This window comes from Globicephala melas, chromosome 7 (assembly GCF_963455315.2).
Source record: "Globicephala melas chromosome 7, mGloMel1.2, whole genome shotgun sequence".
Taxonomy (NCBI): Eukaryota; Metazoa; Chordata; class Mammalia; order Artiodactyla; family Delphinidae; genus Globicephala; species Globicephala melas.
In genome coordinates this window covers 33821832-33846161 of record NC_083320.1, presented here as the reverse complement: position 1 = coordinate 33846161, position 24330 = coordinate 33821832, and the positions used below count along the sequence as shown (strand labels likewise).

The 24330-nt window shown below is 37.2% G+C and overlaps 1 protein-coding gene across 1 annotated transcript; it reads right to left on the bottom strand.

Annotated features, from left to right (window-relative positions):
* Window positions 1-819: 819 nt before the first annotated feature.
* On the bottom strand, window positions 820-24311 carry TMEM237 (transmembrane protein 237). The gene is made up of 13 exons (XM_030854538.2): window positions 24155-24311; window positions 21419-21450; window positions 20806-20816; window positions 19835-19891; window positions 17488-17625; window positions 9171-9291; window positions 8002-8159; window positions 6716-6839; window positions 6232-6423; window positions 4958-5031; window positions 4194-4287; window positions 3234-3355; window positions 820-1465 (listed from the first exon to the last, which is right to left on the bottom strand). Exons 1-13 carry the CDS (start codon window positions 24206-24208, stop codon window positions 1398-1400), a joined length of 1245 nt encoding a protein of 414 aa, XP_030710398.1. The 5' UTR covers window positions 24209-24311; the 3' UTR covers window positions 820-1397.
* Between the last annotated feature and the right edge of the window lie 19 nt (window positions 24312-24330).

Below are 24330 nucleotides of genomic sequence, written 5' to 3'. Positions count from 1 at the left end.
TTTCATGTTTCTCCTTGACGACATTGTTCAGGTGTGGTAAGCTTCAGCTCTAATGAGCGTGGCTTCCCTGAAGTTTGCTGGCAGGGAGGATCATGAACTCCTGCACTGCCAGCTTGATGCCAACGTGAAAAGCATTGCTGATCACAGTGAAAGCTGGAACAGGCAGGATGACTTCAGGATTGCCAGTGGATTCACAATTCTGTGACAGAAAGGGAATTCCCTTTTCAGCAGCTCTGGCCTTACAAACAGCAAGATATTCCTAGTATGGTGTGCGTACCAAATTTAGACCTGTGCTCAGAGCCAGCCAACCCCCCTCATCAATTTGTCACTCCTCTTCTGCTCCACAGCATTCAGTGGCTTGCTAACAGGGCAGGCCCAGTTTTACTGAGGTGCTCAAGAGCTTCTGAGACACCTTTTCTCACAGTGAGCCTTAATGTCTTGAGCTCTAGGTCTCATACCAGTTGAGGCATCACTGGATACAGCTCTGAAGAGACCTCTTTGAGTGCAGGACCCACCTGAAGAGTGGGATTTCCGTGACAGCCAAAGATCTCTCTGACAAAGAGCTTGAGATTAGGTATAGTGAATTTCTACTCATACTTCTTGTCATGTAAAAAAGAAGCAGGGGAAGGGGTCTGCAGAGGTCAAGTGAGTATTAATAGGTTCGCAGGCCTCTCCTTTGTTCTCCTGAGCTCTTGGCCCACTTGGCTTCTCTTCTGCAATATATGTTTTTTTAAAGCTCCCTAAATGATTCTGATGTGCAACCAGATACGGGAACTACTGGTACAGGTCTTCAAGAAAAATAAACTTTTACAATTATAAAACTTTTCAAATAAAAGTTACATTTCCTTTTTATTAGCCATGAAATAAAGCATCTTTCAAGCTAAATTACATTACATTAGACTTATTACATGATACACAACCACTGAACCAGTTTCAAAAAAAACCAAATTTCATATTTCAATTTATTCAGTAAGGAGTCATGAAAAATAATGAAGGTCCTTTTTCCCCCCTTCTTCCCTATTCCCTAAATTAATGTTTAAACCTATTTTGTAACACTAAAGTTATGGCTTTTTTAAAAGCACTGTATACAGTACTTTTAAAGATAATGATTATAAATGCAACTAATTTGAGAAAACAGGAAATAAACACTTTCACCTGCTGGTTTCTACCTCAGCATCTCCTTTGTCATAAAGACAATAATGCTATGGAAATTAATGGTTGAGTATAAATCACAGATACAATTTTAACATTTTCCATAATCCTGAGAAATTCTTCAGTATTATATAATCGAAAAATCAATTCCAAATACATCTGTAAATATCTTATAAAAATACATTTAAAAACAAGAATGGGAAAAATTCTAAATACTAGGTAATTACTCTGAAGGTGAGTTGGCACTATGAAGAGGCTTTGATTCCTCTATCTTTATCAGGATATTCTTCCACATCAGAGGAGAACATCAACTCTGGGAGAGAAGATGAACAAATCACACTCAAAATGATTTCCCAGTATCTCAAAAAGAGTTTTATAGCTTAGTTATAAACAGTCTTTAAATATTGACATATTATATGATAATAGAAAGCCCTCAAGTACAAGTAAGAATTCTTGATTGTGAAATCTGATTTAAAAGGTGAACTAATGACAAATGTACACGTTTTGCATTTTGAGATATACAAGTTTTGAATGTATTATAAACCCTTGAAAAATAAAACATATAATATAATAGAGACAATATAATAACTCTTACCAGGAAATTTAAGTCACTTAGAGAATCCAGGATCATTAGACATCTAAGAGGTCTAATTCTATAGTGATCATGATAACCTAAAATGTAGGACACAGATGCAGTGGAGGACCTGGAACTAAGATGAGGTGTGTGCCAGGATATCTTAAATATGCTACCCTATTTAATCACCATAACAACTCTTTAAGCGAGTATTATCATCCTCATTTTATATTTCCTTTTTTTATCCACATGGAAATGTTATTTGACTCACATGACCCTAAAAGCAGGATTCTGGAAATATTTAATAAGTAACACACACTTTGTGATTTAGACTGAATACTACACAAGCCAGCTGCATGCAGCTTTAATCCCAACCACAGTGCAGAATGTTATTAGTTGACATTTCTACATTTAAACTATTACTTAGCATAGACACATAATTTATTAAAATATCAGGAAATACAAAAGAAGAAAACCTTAGGAATTAACAAAATGAAGTCGCCTGATGTAAGCATTAGATGAAAAAATCTTTGAATGACTAAAAACTATACTGAGTGAAAGAAAAACAGCAAAATACTTAAAGCCTAAGAAGATTTCTTTTAATACTTTAAATATATCCAAAGGAATAATTAGTGAACAACATGAGCAAAGGTACATTTATGAATGAAAATACACAAGAAGATCACATTTTTTGTCTTGGTTTTTACAAATGGAAATGTTGAAAAGATTCTCAGTTCCAAGACTTCTGAGACATAGGCTATAATCAGTTGGTCAAACTGCAGTTAAATGCTCAGGATGTTTAACCAATCAAGAATAAAATAATAACCAAAGTCCAGAAAATATCGAAGAGATTCAAGGGTGAAATTGTGGAACATCTGCCAGGAAATACAACTTACAATACAAATACTAAGCAGTTCCCAAAGCAGTGCTGAGAAGACTAACAGTTTGCTAATGTGACTCTTCTTCAGGTGTTCCAAGAGGGGTCTGAGGATAGAGATTAGCAAATCTCACTTCAGCCTGGGCACACTGAAGGTAGGATTACTAAACACTTCATTAGACAACGAGGGGTTAAGATTTTGTGGCAGGTAGAGGAGGAGGTAAGAATAAATTCACTTGAATATGTGTCTAACAGAGGCTAATAGATGAAGCATGGTTTATTTCACATTAAGAGATACTTTGATCAGAAAAAGACTAAGAGAAACGAAGAGCAAAAACTTCCTATAAAATACCTGAAGCGTTCCAAGAGAAGAAATGCCTCCAAAGTATGAGACAGGACCACAGAAGCCCCTCATGAAGTATTCGATACTTCAAGACTACAGCTCTCCTACACACTCCTCCCTGCTTCTCGTGGCATTCTGTTTCACCACTTTATTATTATTCTTCTTAAGTTATTTTACTTTAAATATATCTTTGTTATTGAAACATTGTAAGCTATATCCATTAAAAGAAGATTTATAAAGTCATTACAGAAGATTTTATGATATACTATTTTTTCTTTAATACATACCTTCACTAAGATCCATGCCTGGCCTATAAGACAAAAAAAGCCAAGATAATCCAACCAGAAGGGCCACCACCAGATTCACCACAATCCATGGCTGGAGAACCTGTTCCTCAACTCCTTCTGCCCTAAAGGTACAGAAATACTCATTAGAAATGTCTTCATTTTGGTCCATATATCCAGATATATCTATTTTATAAACTTTAAACAAAATGAGCAGTCCTCACCCAGAGGAATAACAAGCATAAACTATAACTTCCCTATAAAATAACACCATATATATCATGAGAACAAAGGTTCAAATGTTATTGAATTCTAAACAGATTTACTTTGTACACAGATGTAATGGAAATTTACTGTTGCAAAAGAATTTTTCTAAGTTTCCCTTCCAACTACTGTTAGTGCTACTCTTCAATCATTTCTTTCTCTCTTAACCTCAAGCCCCTAGCCACTCTCTTCAAACAAGACTGCCCCTCTAAGTTTTGTGAAGTGGGATCTCAGCCATCCTGTCACTCTCATGGCTGGCCACTGATCGGCGGAAGCAGACTGTCCCTAGTTCACTCTCTTTCTTGGTGGTTTCCTCTTTCTTGCTTGGTTTCCTGATTCTATCCCAAGGTACCCACTCCCATCACTGCTCTGCGGTATCAGGCTCCCTGATTGGGGGTGAGGATGTGGTGCTCCCCCAGTTCACCATGTAATGATTTATTTTAAAACCATAACTTCAGAGATTTAAAACAGATTTTTTTACAAAACATTTCATTAGAAATGCAGGAGTATACAACAATAGTTACCCATTAACCAATTGAATAGGGTTTTTTTGGCCATAATTTTGGTAATAAAACAGGGCCCTCAATATTATTTATAGATGAAAACAAGTAAAAGAGTGAAAGGATAAGAATAGCACCATTACTCCCATCGTTGCTGTTATTACAATCAACAATTACTAATGCTACTGTGAATTCTTACCAGAGGCTACCATTAACAGAAGAAGGTGTGTAAAGGTGGATTCTGTCACTTGTCATTTGTTGACTCAGAGATAATATAAGAGCAGTAAAGTACACTGAGAAAAAGACAAATGAATTACTAATAATGTATTTTTAACAATTATTTTTAATTAATTAATAAAATTAATTAAAATTAATTATTTTTAACTTATAGATTACTTTAAGATCAAAAATAATCTGTACTTTGGGGAATGATGATACAAAAAAAATTTCACTTAGTCAATTTCAATAGGCTGGATAGTCTTACATTATTTTTCAAGAATATAGGTAGAGAAGGGTGTTTTGATGCTTACTATTTCATCATTAGGCTGACAAGAACCTAGAAGATCTTTTAAGAAATTAAATGACTTACTCAAGGTCCTAAAATTAGTTTTATTAATATTTTCATAATTAGAACAAAATTTATTCCAAATTATCAAAAAGATATAAAATAGTATTTGTTACTAAAATGCCCTATCAGCTCAATCTGTTTAATGTTAAGTAGAAAACACAAAAGTTAAATATTAAGCAATACAGAATAACAAGCTTTTAAAAGTTATTTAGATAACCTCTATTAAAAAATAATTCTATCAAAATTATGCCTACCATGGTTTTTTAATTACAAATTCCGCTGAATATCTATATGTAATGTTTATAAGTAGCAATAATATAAAGTCTGTTTTAAAATAAAATTATACTCTTTCTGGTTCAAAGTTACAGAGTTATCAAATTAAACTATTTACTCACAGAAAGATGCTAAAGCTGTTGGATCCAGGGCAAGAAAATTTCGGATGGCTACTGATGTTTTAGCAAAGTCAATCCTAGGAAATACAAAAGCCTCTTGTCACAGTGCAGCTGTAAACATCTTACAAAACTGTACTCTCTGGACAATAGTTTCTTCCTTCTCTATTTTAATGCTACCACATGTGTTGTCTATTACTAAGCTTTAAGTAGCTACAGTTTATACTTAACACACATGAAAGGATATCTTATTTACAAAGGCAACATAAAACATTTAACTAGAAGACTATTTTAGTCATCATTCCTTTAGAGTTAAGAAGAAATAAATTAAACTTGATTGGCAAATTTCATTAGATTCTATTATACCTCTTTCTATTACCCATATTATTGGGTTACACGTTGTTTTTCTTAATGGGTTGAATTGTGTTCCCAAAAAGATATATTGAACTTCTAAACTCTGGTACCTATGAACGTGACCTTATTTGGAAATAGAGTCTTTGCAGATGCGATCAACTTAAGATGAGGCCATTACAATGGGCCCTAATCCAATATGACTAGTGTCCTTACAAGAAGAGAAGACACACACAGAAGAGACTAGACTGTCATGTGACAACAGAAGGAGAGGTTGGAGTGATGCATCCATCTACAAGCCAAGGAACACCAAGGACTGCCAGAAACCTCTGGAAGCTAGGAAAGAGGCAGGAACAGACTCTCCTTGGAGCCCTCCAAAACAGAACCAACCTTGCCCACACCTTGATTTTAGACTTCTGCATTCCAGAACTGTGAGAAAATAAATTCCTGTTTCAAGCCACCCAGCTTGTAGTACTTTGTTACAGCAGCCCTAGGAAACTAATAAAATACCCAGAGTTTTGTCTATACCTGATTCAGGTCATCTGGAAGATGTTTGGGACTTTCTGAGCTGATTATATTTGTATGAAATTTTGGGCTTAGAGTTGATGCTGGAATGGGTTAAGACTTTGGGGGATATTTTTGCTCACAGTAGTCCCATCCCCCACCCCCCAAAAAAACCAGAAACAGAATGGCTTTTTTAAAAAGTCAAAATAATATTAATATTATAATATTAATTAATAATAATATAATTAATTAATAATTAATTGTTTAATTAATTTTATTTAATTAATAATTAAAATATTAATATAATATTAATAATAATATTAATATAATTCTATTTTGAAAATGTCAGTCAGTCAGGGACACATTTTGCTCAACACTTCCTCCTGAAGAAAAGTTAGAGGGATCTGCAGTCTCAAGAGTCTTACCTGTCAAAAGCTGAAACTGTACTTAGAGCCAAAAGCAAGTAGAGAAGACTCTGGAATGGATATGCTAACGTCTTGTATTGTTGCAGAAGGTTTGAGAGGTTAGAAAGCTCGTCTCCTGCTAAAACATATATCACAACAATATTCCACACAGCACAGCCAGCCAAGAAGCCATGAGAAAAGAGACCAATCATCCTGAATGGAAAAGGGTTTCATTATTATACATGAATGACAAAAGTAAAAAGCTAAAACATTCTTCAAGTCTCTTCACATATAAGAATAAAATTCAACATTTCACAAAAAGTAAAAACAAGTTTTTCTTTTTACCACACTGATAGGCAGATCATTTAACTCTAACTGAATGTTTAAAAACTATACCCACCACCATTTTAAGCTGTCAATTTTGTTAATAGTATTGAACAATCAACACTTTTTTAAAAAAATTATGGAACATTTGTTTTAAGAGAAGTCCAACAAAATCAGCCACCTGAAAGCCCGGTTCACTGACAGTGCAACATCTCTGGTGGTCCAGGAAGGCTTCATGTCCATCGACACGTCTATCTTTTCTGTGGTCTTTATCAACTCTGAGCGATCAGCAGCCTGGAATCGCCCTAAGAACACAATACACAACTATAAACAACTAACAAGAGGGAACCCTGGTGGTCTTTCCTATTATTCTACACTTAAGAACCCTCACACTGAGACTGAAATTCTGCTGTTTTCCTATGTAAAAATTCTCCCTGATTTGGTCCCTATTTCAGAAGGCTCTTTTCTTTCAGTTTATAAAACATACTATTTTTTTATCTTTAAGGAAAGTAAACAATGTCCATGCACTTTCTTCTCGACCCAAAATAGATGTTACAGTAACAGTCTTAGAAATCAATTATATTTAATGAAATACAATAATGAACTTGCAACTCAGAACAAAGTCTGGAAACCCTTAACATAACATAGTCTAAAAACCTCTAATTCAGAGACTTTACAAATATTAAAGTTTAAATCCCAACACTATAAAAGTCAATATTTGAAAACACCTTAAATTTCTTAGGAAAAGATGACAGTTAGTGTAGCATGGCATTCTGTGATGTGAAAAGAAACTGGTTGTTTCATACACTTGTCTTAAGAAGATGCAAGGGACACGGGTTCGTGCCCCAGTCTGGGAAGATCCCACATGCCGCGGAGCGGCTGGGCCAGTGAGCTGTGGCCGCTGAGCCTGTGCGTCCAGAGCCTGTGCTCCGCAATGGGAGAGGCCACAACAGTGAGAGGCCCACGTACCGCAAAAAAAAAAAAAAAAAAAAAAGAATAAAGAAATGGGTGGGAGTAGAGGGAGATTTTTTAAATTACCCATAATTCCATAACACAGAAACAACCAGCATTAATATTTTGGCATATTTCCTTCTAGTCTTTTTTGTCCTATGCAATTTTCTATAGCTGAAATCAAACTACATGTGTGTATTTATGTTTATTTTTCATTAGAATCTTCCCATGAAGTGAAAAATTCTCCCTAAACATTATTTTTAGTGGTGCAGAAGATTTCATTGTATAGATATGCCATAACTGTCTGAAATCATTCCCCTCCTGTTTTACATTTAGGTTTTTTCCAGTTTTTCACTCTCATGAATAACAATGTGATGATTAGCTTTATGTACAAATTTTTATCCATATTTTTGCTTATTTCCTTAATTCAGATTTCCAGAAGTATAATTCCCAGGTCAAAGGATATCCTTGCATAATTCTTAAAGAGCTCACATTCCAAAACAAAGACCTACTTACGGCTTTTTTCCACAAACACTTTCCCTACAGGCTGGCTAATACCAGTGGGTGCAGTCAGTACAGACTGTTGTTCTGGACTACTTTGCTCATCAGTAATTATGTCTTCATCTTCAACTCCTAGCTCATTGGCATAATGTAATTCTGCTGGCTGGGTTTTCCTATAATCAGGGAGAAAGTAAGAAAAATGGATGATTATTAACTTTTTACAGACCCAAATAAGGAGATACCTGTGAGTCTCGTGGAAAGAGCCTTGGACTTGGGAGTCACAAAATTTGGTTTTTACTCAAATGGATCAGTTATTAACTCTTATGCACAGCAAGTCATTTTTATTTCTGTGGGCCTCAGTTTTCTCATCTGGAAAATGAAGTGACTAAACGAGATTCCTAAGCTTCTTCACAGATTTAAAATTACATGATTCTATATAGATATTGATCTCTATTTGCAGAGTCACTTCCAAGTACAAACAAGTAATATAACTTCCAGTGAACTTCTTTAAAGAATACCATTATAGGGCTTCCCTGGTGGCGCAGTGGTTAAGAGTCCGTCTGCAAATGCAGCGTACATGGGTTCGTGCCCCCGTCCGGGAAGATCCCACATGCCATGGAAAGGCTAGGCCCGTAAGCCATGGCCGCTGAGCCTGTGCGTCCGGAGCCTGTGCTCCGCAACAGGAGAGGCCACAACAGTGAGAGGCCCACTTACCGCAAAAAAAAAAAAAAAAAAAGAAAGAATACCATTATATTTTACCTGACACTTGATTTCCTATGTTAAAATAAACATTTTTATGTATTGCTAAAAAAATCGTAATTTGAATTCTGTTAACATGAGAAAATAAATAATATAGCCTATTTTATTAATATTACCTTTAATTTTTAATATCTTTAATATGTAATATTTTTATTACTTATACAAAATCTTCTATTTGTGGTCCTCTTCTTCAGAGACAGCTCCTAAAATTTTTTATTTAAATACAATATTTTACTTTTCTCAGTGGGTTTACTCTTTTCAAATTTACCCTTAGATTGGTTTAACTGATATTTTTGTACTATTACTTATCCTAGAGATATACAACTACAAGTATTTAATAAGACTTAGAAGCTGCCATTTGGGAGCTTGAAATTAAGCATCAAGGTATCTCTGTAAAATATTCAGAAGGACAAATAAATTCTTACTTTGTCTTCCTTCGAGGTTTCTGAATAGCTGGCTCCTCAGCTGGCTCCACGTTGATACCATTTTCATTTGGTAATAAAGATGCACTAGAAGTCTTCTTCTGGGTAAAGGCAGTCTCCAGTTCTGAAAATAAAGTAGATTAACTTTTCAAATTACCAGGATGTAAAAAGGAAAGTAATGTACAAGACTTCTGCAAGACAAAAGAACTTTAAGAATTTTAATTGGCCCCCAATTTTTTTCACCATCTTACAAATTCTTAATTTTTAAAATTTTACACCTCTAAACACTCAAGAGAAAGTTTGAAATTGTGATACCAAACAATATAGAAAAAAAAATTAAGTAATCCAACACCCAGGGTGTGTCAGAGATCTCCAAGATTACTTCCAGGTTCTGTGATTCACTCAAAGGATTCACAAGTCAGCTACACTCATGGTTACACTTTATTACAGGGAAAAGATATTAAGCAGAATCAGCATAAAGGAAAAAGCTCATGGAGCAAAGTCCAAAAGAAAACAGGTACAAGTTTCCAAGAGTCCTCTATCAATGAAGTCACACAGGATATGCTAATTCTTCCAGCAACAAGTTGTGACAACACATATATTGCTTTCTCTTCCAGGCAAGCTCATCATACACTCAACGCCCAGGGTTTTTATTGGGAGTGATCACATAGGCACCCTCTGCCGAGCACATACCAAAATTCTAGACTACCAGAAGAAAAGCAGATGTTTAGCATAAATCACATTGTGTGCACAAATGCACAGTGAGCCACCCTGATAGAGAAAGCTTTATATCAATGTAGAAAATTGTTTACCAGCCAAGTTCCCAGATGTCAGTCAAGAGGCCCTCTAGAAAGTAGGCCTGTCCAGGCCTGCTGTGTTAACTCTTTTCTGCACACAAGGTATTAAGTTCAAGTGAGTCAATGGAAGCTTCTAACCCACTAGAAACTCTTCCTATCCGGAAATACAGGAAATGGAATGCCCTCAAAGTCCCGAAAATTCTATTTTAAAAAACACTTACAGCCTGGGCTGGAAATATAATATAAGCAGTAGACCCTACCACAGACGTTCTGAACAAAACAAAAATGAACAAAATTTAAAACACAGAAATTTAGAAAGCTGGACCTGTAGGGGTAGGTACATTCTAGAATGGCAGTCACAAGTACTCTTTGGCCTAAACTTAGTTGGGTCCTGAATTTTCTAAAAAGAGTCATTTCTATTAATACATTTTTTTCATAAATTATATTCATGAATTATAAAAATTATATTTTTTCATGAATTATAAAACTATATAGGTATATTGGTATCCATCTTGACTTTCAAATTTTACCCTAACTGAATTACTAAGAGTAGTATGTCTTTTTTGAATTTCTGAAATTTATTATTTATTTTTATACAGCAGGTTCTTATTAGTCAACAGGGGTGTATACATATCAATCCCAATCACCCAATTCATCACACCACCACCACCACCACCCCGTCACTTTCCCCACTTGGTGTCCATAGGTTTGTTCTCTACATCTGTGTCTCAATTCCTGCCCTGCAAACCAGTTCATCATTTTTCTAGATTCCACATACATGTGTTAATATACAATATTTGTTTTTCTCTGACTTACTTCACTCTGTATTACAGTCTCTAGATCCATCCACGTCTCAACAAATGAGCCAATTTCGCTCCTTTTTATGGATGAGTAATATTCCATTGTATATATGTACCACTTCTTCTTTATCCATTTGTCTGTCGATGGGCATTTAGGTTGCTTCCATGACCTGGCTATTGTAAATAGTGCTGCGATGAACACTGGGGTGCATGTGTCTTTTTCAATTATGGTTTTCCCTGGGTATATGCCCAGTAGTGGGATTGCTGGATCATATGGTAATTCTATTTTTAGTTTTCTAAGGAACCTCCATACTGTTCTCCATAGTGGCTGTACCAATTTACATTCCCACAAACAGTGCAAGAGGGTTCCCTTTTCTCCACACCCTCTCCAGCATTTGTTGTTTGTAGATTTTCTGATGATGCCCATTCTAACTGGTGTGAGGTGATACCTCATTGTAGTTTTGATTTGCATTTCTCTAATAATTAGTGATGTTGAGAAGATTTTCATGTGCTTCTTGTCCATCTGTATGTCTTCTATGGAGAAATGTCTATTTAGGTCTTCTGCCCATTTTTGGATTGGGTTGTTTGTTTTTTCAATATTAACCTGCATGAGTTGTTTATATATTTTGGAGGTTAATTCTTTCTCCATTGATTCGTTTGCAAATATTTTCTCCCACTCTGAGGGTTGTCTTCTCGTCTTGTTTATAGTTTCCTTTGTGGTGCAAAAGCTTTTAAGTTTCATTAGGTCCCATTTGTTTATTTTTATTTCCATTACTCTAGGAGGTGGATCAAAAAAGATCTTGCTGTGATTTATGTAAAAGAGTGTTCTTCCTATGTTTTCCTCTAAGAGTTTTATAGTGTCTGGTCTTACATGTAGGTCTCTAATCCATTTTGAATTTATTTTTGTGTATGGTGTTAGGGAGTGTTCTAATTTCATTCTTTTACATGTAGCTGTCCAGTTTTCCCATCACCATTTATTGAAGAGGCTGTCTTTTATCCATTACATATTCTTGCCTCCTTTGTCATAGATTACTTGACCATAGGTGCCTGGGTTTATCTCTGGGCTTTCTATCTTGTTCCATTGATCTATGTTTCTGTTTTTAGGCCAGTAACATATTGTCTTCATTACTGTAGCTTTATAGTATAGTCTGAAGTCAGGGAGTCTGATTCCTCCAGCTCCATTTTTTTCCCTCAAGACTGCTTTGGCTATTTGGGGACTTTTGTGTCTCCATACAAATTTTAAGATTTTTTGTTCTAGTTCCATAAAAAAAATGCCATTGGTAATTTGATAGTGATTGCATTGAATCTGTAGATTGCTTTGGGTAGTATAGTCATTTTCACAATATTCATTCTTCCAATCCAAGAACATGGTATATCTCTCCATCTGTTGGTATCATCTTTAATTTCTTTCATCAGTGTATATAGTTTTCTGCATACAGGTCTTTTGTCTCCCTAGGTAGGTTTATTCCTAGGTATTTTATTCTTTTTGTTGCAATGGTAATTGGGAGTGTTTCCCTAATTTCTCTTTCAGATTTTTCATCATTAGTGTAAAGGAATGCAAGAGACTTCTGTGAATTAATTTTCTATCCTGAAACTTTACCAAATTCATTGATTTGCTCTAGTAGTTTTCTGGTGGCATCTTTAGGATTCTCTATGTATAGTATCATGTCATCTGCAAACAGTGACAATTTTACTTCTTTTCCAATTTGTATTCCTTTTATTTCTTTTTCTTCTCTGATTGCTGTGGCTAGGACTCCAAAACTATGTTGAATAATAGTGGTGAGAGTGGACATCCTTGTCTTGTTCTTGATCTTAGAGGAAATGCTTTCAGTTTTTCACCATTGAGAATGATGTTTGCTGTGGGTTTGTCGTACATGGCCTTTATTATGTTGAGGTAGGTTCCCTCTATGCCCACTTTCTGGAGAATTTTTATCATAAATGGGTGTTGCATTTTGTCAAAAGCTTTTTCTGCATCTATTGAGATGACTATATGGTTTTTATTCTTCAAGTTGTTAACATGGTGTATCACATTGATTGATTTGCATATACTGAAGAATCCTTGCATCGCTGGGATAAATCCCACTTGATCACGGTGTATGATCCTTTTAATGTGTTGTTGCATTCTGTTTGCTAGAATTTAGTTGAGGATTTTTGCATCTATGTTCATCAGTGATATTGGTCTGTAATTTTCTTTTTTTGTAGTATCTTTGTCTGGTTTTGGTATCAGGGTGATGGTGGCCTCACAGAATGAGATTGGGAGTGTTCCTTCCTCTGCAATTTTTGGGAAGAGTTTGAGAAGGATGGGTGTTAGCTCTTCTCTAAATGTTTGATAGAATTCACCTGTGAAGCTCTCTGGTCCTGGACTTTGTTTGTTGGAAGATTTTTAATCACAGTTTCAATTTCCATACTTGTGATTGGTCTGTTCATATTTTCTATTTCTTCCTGGTTCAGTCTTGGAAGGTTATACCTTTCTAAGAATTTGTCCATTTCTTCCAGGTTGCCCATTTTATTGGCATATAGTTGCTTCTAGTAGTCTCTTAGGATGCTTTGTATTTCTGTGGTGTCTGTTTTAACTTCTCCTTTTTCATTTCTCATTTTATTGACTTGAGTCCTCTCCCTTTTTTCTTGATGAGTCTAGCTAATGGTTATCAATTTTGTTTACCTTCTCAAAGAACCAGCTTTTAGTTTTATTGATCTTTGCTATTGTTTTCTTTGTTTCTATTTCACTTATTTCTGCTAATATTTATTTCTTTCCTTCTGCTAACTTTGGGTCTTGTTTGTTCTTCTCTCTCTAGTTACTTCAGGTGTAAGGTTAGATTGTTTGAGATTTTTCTCGTTTCTTGAGGTAGGCTTGTATAGCTATAAACTTCCCTCTTAGAACTGCTTTTGCTTCATCCCAAAGGTTTTGGATCGCCATGTTTTCATTGTCATTTGTCTCTAGGTATTTTTTGATTTCCTCTTTGATATCTTCAGTGATCTCGTGGTTATTTAGTAACGTACTGTTTAGCCTCCATGTGTTTGTGTTTTTTACATTTTTTTCCCCTGTAATTCATTTCTAATCTCACAGCATTGTGGTCAGAAAAGATGCTTGATATGATTTCAATTTTCTTAAATTTACTGAGGCTTGATTTGTGACCCAAGATGTGATCTATCCTGGAGAATTTTCTGTGTGCACTTGAGAAGAAAGTGTAATCTGCTGTTTTTGGATGGAATGTCCTATAAATAACAATTAAATCTATCTGGCTTATTGTATTATTTAAAGCTTCTGTTTCCTTATTTATTTTCATTTTGGATGATCTGTGCATTGGTGTGAGGTGTTAAAGTCCCCCACTATTATGTGTTACTGTCAATTTCCTGTTTTATAGCTGTTAGCAGTTGCCTTATATATTGAGGTGCTCCTATGTTGGGTGCAATTATATTTATAATTGTTATATCTTCTTCTTGGATTGATCCCCTGAACATTAGGTAGTGTCCTTCCTTGTCTCTTGTAACATTCTTTATTTTAAAGTCTATTTTATCTGATATGAGTATTGCTACTCCAGCTTTCTTTTGATTTTCATTTGCATGGAATATCTTTTTCCATCCCCTCACTTTCAGTCTGAATGTGTCCCTAGGTCTGAAGTGGGTCTCTTCTAGACAGCATATATGTGGGTCTTGTTTTTGTATCCATTCAAAAAGCCTGTGTCTTTTGGTTGGAGCATTTAATCCATTCACGTTTATGTTCCTATTACCATTTTCGGTTTGTTTTGTAGGTCCTTTTCTTCTCTCGTGTTAGAGAAGTTCCTTTAGCATTTGTTGTAGAGCTGGTGTGGTGGTGCTGAATTCTCTTAGCTTTTGCTTGTCTGTAAAGCTTTTGATTTCTCCATCAAATCTGAATGAGATCCTTGCTGGGTATAGTAATCTTGGTTGTAGGTTCTTCCCTTTCATCACTTTCAGTATATCATGCCACTCCCTTCTGGCTTGTAGAGTTTCTGCTGAGAAATCAGCTGTTAACCTTATGGGAGTTCCCTTCTATGTTATTTGTCGTTTTTCCCTTGCTGCTCTCAATAATTTTTCTTTGTCTTTAATTTTTGCCATTTTGATTACTATGTGTCTCAGCGTGTTTCTCCTTGGGTTTATCCTGTATGGGACTCTCTACGATTCCTGGACTTGGGTGGCTATTTCCTTTCCCATGTTAGGGAAGTTTTCGACTATAATCTCTTCAGATATTTTCTCTGGTCCTTTCTCTCTCTCTTCTCCTTCTGGGACCCTTATAATGTGAATGTTGTTGCATTTTATGTTGTCCCAGAGGTCTCTTAGGCTGTCTTCATTTCTTTTCATTCTTTTTTCTTTATTCTGTTCATAGCAGTGAATTCCACCATTCTGTCTTCCAGGTCACTTATCCGTTCTTCTGCCTCAGTTATTCTGCTATTGATTCCTTCTAGTGTAGTTTTCATTTCAGTTATTGTACTGTTCATCTCTATTTGTTTGTTCTTGAATTCTTCTAGGTCTTTGTTAAGCATTTCTTGCATCTTCTCGATCTTTGCCTCCATTCTTTTTCCAAGGTCCTGGATCATCTTCACTATCATTATTCTGAATTCTTTTTCTGGAAGGTTGCCTATCTCCACTTCATTTAATTGTTTCTCTGGGGTTTTATCTTGTTTCTTCATCTGGTACATAGCACTCTGCCTTTTCATCTTGCCTATCTTTCTGTGAATGTGGTTTTTGTTACACAGGCTGCAGGATTGTGGTTCTTCTTGCTTCTGCTGTCTGCCCTCTGGTGGATGAGGCTATAGTTCTGAAGGCCGGAAGTCTGAGATCAAGGTGCCAGCATGGTTGTATTCTGGTGAGAGCTTTCTTGCAAACAGATGTCTTTTTGCGTGTCCTCACAAGGCAGGGAGAGTGAGTAAGTGTCTAAGAGAGTAGTTTTAATTCAACTATATTTACTGCCAGTAATGAAATAAATTGTAGAGTAGGTAAAGCTGTCTTAGGGTCATTTCTGTCTCTCTTTCCTTTTCTGCCCTCTTCTGCCCACTCCTTCTCCTCTTAGTGCCCCCAGGCACTGTGGTATCCCATTTCAACTTGCATCTCAAAACTGTGCTCCATTCTCCTAACTTTTCTAGTTCCTGCCCTCTACTCCTATAATTCTTTCATCTAATAAGGATCTACTATCTTCTAAGAAGCAAGGAATTAGTCAGGGAAACTATTTTGTAATAAACTATTCCTCGGGGCTGATGTTAATAGGAGAGAGCTAATCTCCCAATCTTTGTTCCTTCCTTTGTTTTACTCTAACAAAATCTATTTTCTTTTTTCTAATTATTATAAAAGTTATATACATAAAATATATAAAAATTAATAAAACATAAATGAAGAAAGAAAATTTTTTTAAATCATACCTAATTCCTCCTTCTAAAAAACCTACCACTGTTGACACTTTGCTATAGCCTTCCATTCTTTTTACATATGTGTTTGTATATACATATGGTCTGGATTGTATTGTGTCCCCCGGAAAAGATATGTGCAAGTCCTAACTCTCAATACTTGTGAATGAGATTCTAGAACTAGGGTCTTTGCAGATGTAATCAAGTTAAGATGAGGTCATGCTGGAGTAGGATGGGCCCTAAATCCAGTGATTGTTGTCCTTATAAGAAGAGCAAAATTTGGACACAGAAACACAGGGAAAAATCTGAAGATGGAGGCACAGAATGGAGTTATGCTGTCACAAGCCAAAGAATGCCAAGAATTATAAACAACCACCAGAATCTAGAAGAGGCTAGGGTGGATTCTTTCCTAGAGCCTTTGGAGGGAGCGTGGCCCTGTGGACACCTTGATTTTGGACCTCTATCCTCTAGAACTGTCAGAGACTAGATTTCTGCTGTTTTAAGTCATTCAGTTTGTGGTAATCTGTTCCGGTAGCCCTAGGAAATTAATAAAACATATTTTACCAAAATGGGACACTTTGATACATACTATTTTATAATCTTTGTTTTTGACTTAACAATATATTACTGATGGCTTTCCATGTCACTATTTTACTTTAACAATCCTTTTAATGAGTACTTGGTTTCTATTAAATGGGTAAAACATGATTTATCTAAGCAGTATCACATTGTTAAATATTTGGTTATTACCAGTTTCTACTCTTATGTTACAGTTAGCATCCTTTAATTACTGTAGCCATTGTAGTTACTTCTATTCCTATAAGTTCAGATAGGCTATATCAATTTATACTTTCTATCAGTGGTGCACGAGTATACCAATTTCTCACCAATTCTTTTATATCCAACAGTTTGGGATTTTATAATCTTTAAAAAGCATTGCCAGTTTGATAGCAAAATAATGATATAATATTCTGTTTACCTTGTGAATAGTGCTGAGACATAGTGAGACTCAAAACATGTTGGCTTTTGCTCCATTACATTGCTGTTAATACAGAATTTTTCCTTTCCCCACTAATCTCAATGTCCATTCATAATATACCAAATTCATATACATACCAAGATCTGAACTTTCTGTTTTGGTCCTGAATTTGCACTCCTTCTCATAATCTGTACAGATACGCTCAAAAGAGATCCTCTAAAATATTCCTGACTTAACCCATGGGAATTACTCTGGCGATAAAAATTTTAAGCAAAAAAGAAAAAACTGGGATATGGGTGGGGAAAAATAGGAACAGACAGGTTTCTAATCATACCCCCAAAATCACAGCTGCTGTCACAACCTAACCTTAGTTTCTTTACATACCAAGAGGTAGCTTCGTCTTCTTCTGTCTCCTTTGAACAGGAGCTTCTTGATGTTCTATGGGGTCTTTAGTTGGTGGCTCACTGCCCTCAGGTGGCCTGTGAACAGCAGTCTGAACAAGACCTTCCAAAGAAGCACTAGCTACAGAGAAATGGAGTTGGAAAAAATTGGGGTAACTTGAGCAGAGATTACTAAGTCTTAAAAATATAGGGAAACGGGGAACTGGAATGTTTCCTATATAATAACCTCTTCTCTTACAGAACTAATTGTGCCCCAAATCTTGATTTCCTCCCTCCTCACCTGTAACTTTGGGCTTTAAGTTGGGAAAAGAAATAAATGAGGGAACAAGGAAGAATGAGGAAGCAAAAAACCAGGGGGCTAGAAAGAGGAATAAAAGAAAGGCAGGAGGAAAACTGCTTCTGAACTTTCAAAAAGGTGAAAATGTAATGGAAACTGTCACCATAGGGAATGCTGTCTTATGCCTTGAGAATTATCAGCCTGTATATAGTTTAGTCCTTCATTAATAAATTAACACACGATAAAGTCATCACAGATAACTGGAGTTAACAGACTACTTAAAAATCTCTTCATCTGATCATTTCAATCTCTCCCCTCATCAAATCTTTGAACAGATTTCGACCCATTTTGGCAGATTTGAATTTTACTTCATTACATTCACTACATTGCTTCTTCACAAAAGAAGAAATACAAATGAGTGAATAAACAAATGAAAAGATGCTTAACCTCATTAGTATTCAGAGAAACGGAAACTAAAATAAGCTACTTTTTGCCCACTAAGTTGACAAAAAGAATTGAAAGATTGATATTTTCCAATGTTCTCAAGGATTTAGCAAATGTGACACTCAAACTCTGTTGGTGGCAAGAAAATAACAACTCCCTTGAAGGCAATTTAGCAGAAATTTATCATATTAATAATGTATAGGTCCTTCTGTCTAGCAGTTTTACTGCTAGCAATCCATCCTATAGAAATATCTCTTCCCCACCACCTACTATTTTATGTAGAAGAACTGCAAATTGTAGGAGTGAAAAATTTGAAGTACCCTAATTGAAAAACAATTTTAATAAAAGCCTAGCAATACACCTCCTTTTTTGTCTAGAGCACTGATTTTTTTTCTCTTTTTTACAAGAAAAAAAGCTGGTAGCTGGGATAGAGCCCTACCTCTGCTACTCCAACTCAGTCTTTATTGCATCCTTCACCAGTGACCTTTCTAAATCCACATGTACATGTCTGTACTTAATTGTGAGTATATTTTTAGGGCCTAGCACTTCAGTATCTTTGTGAATCTAAGTCTCTCTGCCTCTCTTTTCTTTTTGTTGCATATCTGTATGTCTTTCTCTATGCATCCATTTCCATTTCTCTCTTTTCCTCCACCCACCATGTATTCCGCCATTTGTTAGGCAATGATAAGCTAATACAAGTTTCCAACCAGGTATAAGGTATGATCAGCTATGAGCTTTAGGAAGTTCATCCAGCAGTAGTGGGCAGGACCGACTAGGGTGGAAGAAAGCTAGAAGTACAGAACAATGTTGGAGGCTACCCCAATAGCTCAGGTGAGAAGAAGAAAGGAGCTAGGCTAACTACGGTTGTCGTGACTGGAAATGACAAGGGGAAAGAAACGTAAAAGATACTACAGAAGAAGCAAGCTTGTGAGAGGCAGCAAGTAGAGTGAAGCGACCAGTGAGAGGCGACTGAGGTTTCCAGCCCCAGTCACTGGGAGAGTGGGGGTGGGGGGGGCATTAAAAGAAATTTGTAAGTAAGCAGTAAAACTTGATTAATTGTTGAAAGTGATGATAAATTCTGGACGTGCTGAGTTTGAGTTACTGACAGAACGTCCAGGATTATCAGTGAATCGGACCAAAAAAGTTCACAGAACTTGCTCATTATTGGAGCTTTAATACCTGGATGATACGGCCCTGCCTTCAGACTCATGTTCTAATGCAGAGACTCTCTGACTGAAATGAGGGATCCAAGAACCTTGTGTCTCTAAATCCAGTATCCTGTTGAAGGGTCTGGAACCAATCATAGCTCAAGACAACTTACGTTATCTAGGGATGAAAGACCTCGAAGAGTCCAAGAATGTTGTGGAAGTAAGATCCAGGGCAGCATAACCCTTTACTACACAAATGTTTCTAGATACTCTTCAGGCTGCCCACTATCTTGTCCCTCACTGCCACCAAGAATCCCACTGCTTCAAAGTAAACTGGATTCTATCCTTAACACTGCAGTGACTTGGGACTGGGGCCTGGCCTCTCCCTGATCTGTGAATGTTTAGCATGCCTGAGGTCCTGGGAAAACTTGTGATCCCACACAACAGAGAACACTTCTTACCTAGCGTGGTTTTTGTTCTGGGCTTCTTTTTCTTAGGACGACTAAGTGGAATATCATCTATAAAACAGAAAGAACAACAGAAAAGGCTGCCTAAAATTCAATGCAGGGAAAAGTCAAAGGGGAACTTTTAGTAGGGAATCCTTTCCCTCTTTTCCCCTGGGTCCAGCCAATTTCTAGACATTAGGGGAAGAAGGCAAGAGACTGACAAAGTCAAAGGGAGCCCATAGTACAGTACCGGTAGCTCATGGCTGGTCAGTAATGTTATAAACTGTGACAGAAAGTGGGCTCACCAAATATTCATCTGATCCCCTACATTTCCCAGCCCCCTTGCACTTAGGTGTGGCCTATGACTGGTTTTGGCCAATAGGCTGCAAGATGAAGTGATCTGTGCCATTTGGGGGCCAAAACATTGAAAAAGCCAGTGAGTAACCCTCCAGCTTCTCCTTCCCTTGCTGTGGCAACTGAGAAGGTCTCATGTTAAGATGGCAGAACCACAGCATGGAAGCAGCCGGGATCACTACATCATTAGTGAAGAGGTAGAGAAAGGTAACTGTCCTGGATTGTTGCTACAATGGACTTTGCATTAACCAGAAAAACCCTGTATAATATTAAGTAACTGAGATTTTGGGGTTAGTGTGCCATAACCCAGCCTATCCTGATGAAATGAGACAAAGGAAGATGTAGTCCCTATTACGGAACTAAAATCTAGCCAACAGTTATGTTCTAGGTGACTCCATTCAGGGATGAATGCTTTTTAATTTATAAGGTCAAATATCAGCCACATAACTAGTGTTATATATCAACCATCCTTTAAAAACAGCAGTCATAGGAGATTACTATGATAAAAAATTGTAGCATTATAAATTATACTATTCAGAATCAAGTTTAAGAGAAAATGAAGGAATCAAACTAACTTTCAAACACCAAATACTGTATTTAGAAAGTTTTACATTAACAGTGAACTAACTCACCTTGATTAGCACTTTATATGACACCGACCAAATTTAATCAGGACAGAGACAAAAAGAGAAACTCTGTTAATTAGAAATCTATTATATTGTTAGACTGAAAATTGACTTAAATCATTACAAACTTAAAATAAAATTAGCTTTCACACAAAATCAGCTAGTTTACAAACTAGCTTATTAATTATCAGTAGTAAGCTGTTTAATAAGACTAACAAAGTAACCCCAATAGTTTCTGAACCTACATATACATATTCCCTACTGTCTATTAATAAAGTGGATTAAACAGATTAAGAACTCTTATTTTGTCACTGATTAAAATCAGCTTAAACTCTGAGGAAACTATTCTAGCAAACAAAAGAGGATCAGAATTCTGATAAACAAGACATTAAAACATTAAGAATGGATCCATTATCCTAACATGTGGACATTTAGTCTCTGAAACAGAGCATTTAATTATAACTGTTATCTTGATGATTCAAGAATTATTCATCTTTAAACTTTCAGGAAGTCTCTTCTGAATTATTATAATTGTGTAAAAGTACTAGTCAATTTTTCTCACTTTACTCACTTTGCATTCTTAAAACTCAATAATAAAATTACTGTAAATTATTTTTACCTTGGCACAGGTGGAAGAGCTCGTGGAGGACGCTATGGGGAAAAGAAAAAGAAAACTTCTTGTAAGTAAAAACCTTAGAGCATCTTTACTTCATGTATTTCAAATTTTTGATAATCCTATTCGTCAAGTGAAACCCAGGAGGTACTGATGAGAATCAGATGGGCAATTTTAATTTGTCCTATCACTTCTGAATTTCATATAAAGTTCCTTCCTTCCTATATTCCTTAATGTCTACAGACCAGGCTCTGTTCTAAGCATCAGGGATATAGTAATGAACAAAACAGAGGGATCCTTGCTCTTATGGAACTTACATTCTAGTGGTTAAGTATTAGACAATAACATTAAGTATATATATATTATTTATATATATATATATATATATATATATATATGGAAGAGAAGAATGAGGAGTGCTACTTTAGTTAGGAAAAGTCTCTCTTTAGTTAGGAGATATTTGAGTTGAGATCTGAATAAGAAAGGAGCCAAAGGGGAGCAAATACAAAGTCCTTTATGGGAGATTGGGCTTAGAGAGTTCCAGATAAAAGAAGGCCAATAAGGATGAAACACAGTTATCAAGGCATGGGCAGATTAATTAGGAAGACAAAGGGAAGGAGCCTGGATTTTTTTTTTAATTGGGGTATAGCTGCTTTACAATGTTGTGTTAGTTTCTGCTGTACAGCAAAGTGAATCAGCCATATGTATACATATATCCTCTCTTTTTTGGATTTCCTTCCCTTTTAGGTCACCAGAGAGCACTGAGTAGAGTTCCCTGTGCTATACAGCAGGTTCTCATTAGTTATCTATTTTATACATAGTTGTTATATATGTCAATCCCAATCTCCCAATTCATCCCATGTGCCCCTTCCCTCCTTGGTGTCCACTCGTTTGTTCTCTTCGTCTGTGTCTCTATTTCTGCTTTGCAAATAGGTTCATCTGTACCATTCAAAATGGATTAAAGACCTAAATGTAAGACCGGACACTATAAAACTCTTAGAGGAAAAGATAGAAAGAACACTCTTTGACATAAATCACAGCAAGATCTTTTTTGACCCACCTCCTAGAGTAATGAAAATAAAAACAAATGGGACCTAATTATACGTAAAAGCTTTTGCACAGCAAAGGAAATCATAAACAAGATGAAAAGACAACCCTCAGAATGAGAGAAAATATTTGAAAATGAAGCAACTGAAAAGGGATTAATATCCAAAATATACAAACAGCTCATGCAGCTCAGTATCAAAAAACAAACAACCGAATCAAAAAATGGGCGGAAGACCTAAATAGACATTTCTCAAAAGAAGACATACAGATGGCCAAGAGGCACATGAAAACATGCTCAACATCACTAATTATTAGAGATTTTAATTCAATGGGAAGCAAATGGAGGTTTTAAGCCACATAGTAACATACTTTTTAAAAACATACTCTGAAACATACAGTGTGAAAAACGCATTTAGGGCAGAAAGAAAAAAAAACTTATAAATGCTATTTTACATGAATAAGAAAAGTGTTGGCAGTTCAGAGAAATTACAGTTAAGTAGCACTCTGGAATCTTTCAAAATAAAATACTAACAAAAATGCCTAGAAGTCAGTTTAATGTTCCAAGTATCTCAAGCTGCTTGCAAAGGACATTGATTTAAAAAGGTTAAATTTTAAACACTCGTAGTTTGTTCCACAACTGTCCCATTTACCTATCCATTCATTCAAAAAGTGTGTTAATACAAATGCTAAAAGATTAGGACAAGGCCAGCTGTCTTAACACTATCCAGTTGTCAAAATTCAACCAGCAAAGAAGGACAGTTATTGCTCTATCTATCTACAAAGCGGTATCGTTCTAAAGATGCTATGGACCGCCTTCTCACCAAAGACTCAGTTCACACGATAACTCCACATTTCAAAAGTCCCGCAAAAATGACGTATCATCCATCCAGAAACCCAACCTCGACACTCCTCAAAAGTAGGACGGCTCAACTGAACCGAAAGTAACTAAGGCTCGCTTACCACCTGCTTCTTCCCCATTCCGTCTAAAGCTGGGCTACCTGGGAGCCGCTGACTCCCAGCTGCGGGTCGCTCACACCCCGCCCGGGTTCACACCCGCCCAGCGGGCCCCGCGCACAGGCGCAATGCGTCATCGAACTGCGCCGCAGAGGCCGCTCTGGCCCGCAGCCTCCTTCATCAGGGTGGGAGCGAGGGGGAGCGCGGAGACCTGGTGGGGCTTTTCCAGTCTACTCCTGCGGAAAAGGGGGCGTCGGAGTCAGGGCTGACATGCCCGGGAGGAGAGACTCCAGCGGGTGCGGTGTAGCAATCACGATTTTTCCATGGTTTCCCAAGTGGTTGCGGTGATTTGTTCGAGGGAAGTGAGAGAAGCCCAGGATTAAAAGTCCCCGCTGGCAAACGGCTCTTTCCCGGGCGGCTAAATGCCCTCCGGAGGAGTCGATAAAGAGACCCTCTGTGGCAGGCCCCGGACCCGCAGGGGAAGGGGCGGCAGTAGGGTGAGGCGTCGTCATGGCAACATGCGCACTCAGGCCCCCGGAAACTTCAAGCCTGGCTCCTCGCCCAGCTCCTGGAGTTCGGGTCCGGCCTTGGGAAGAACTTCCCGCCCCCGACCCCCAGCCCTATCCTGTGAGCGCCAAATGGGCCGATGCGCGCGCTCCCCGAGCTGGGCTGTCCCCTTCTGGTCCCCAGCATGTCGGTGTCCACTCCGCCCCAGAGGCAGCGGCAGCGGCCAACGCGCACCTCACCGCTCACCGGGTGGTCCTCCTCCACCCGGAGCCCCGAGTTCGCCCTCATGGCGCTGTGCCGGCCTGGCTCTCTCGGCGCAACAGCCGCCGGCCGGAGCCTGGCTCCCCGCTACGCCGCCGCCTCCGGGACCTGCGGGAGGCGGGGGCTTCGCGGCGCCTGACTAAGCCACC

Coding starts and splice junctions, on each gene's coding strand:
- TMEM237 (XM_030854538.2), bottom strand. CDS start 24,208: ATGAGGGCGAACTCGGGGCTCCGGGTGGAGGAGGACCACCCGGTGAGC. Junction 21,451..24,154: donor ACCACCCGGTGAGCGGTGAG/GTGCGCGTTGGC, acceptor TTTTCCCCATAG/CGTCCTCCACGAGCTCTTCC. Junction 9,292..17,487: donor GAAGACGAAGCTACCTCTTG/GTATGTAAAGAA, acceptor CTTTATTTTCAG/AACTGGAGACTGCCTTTACC.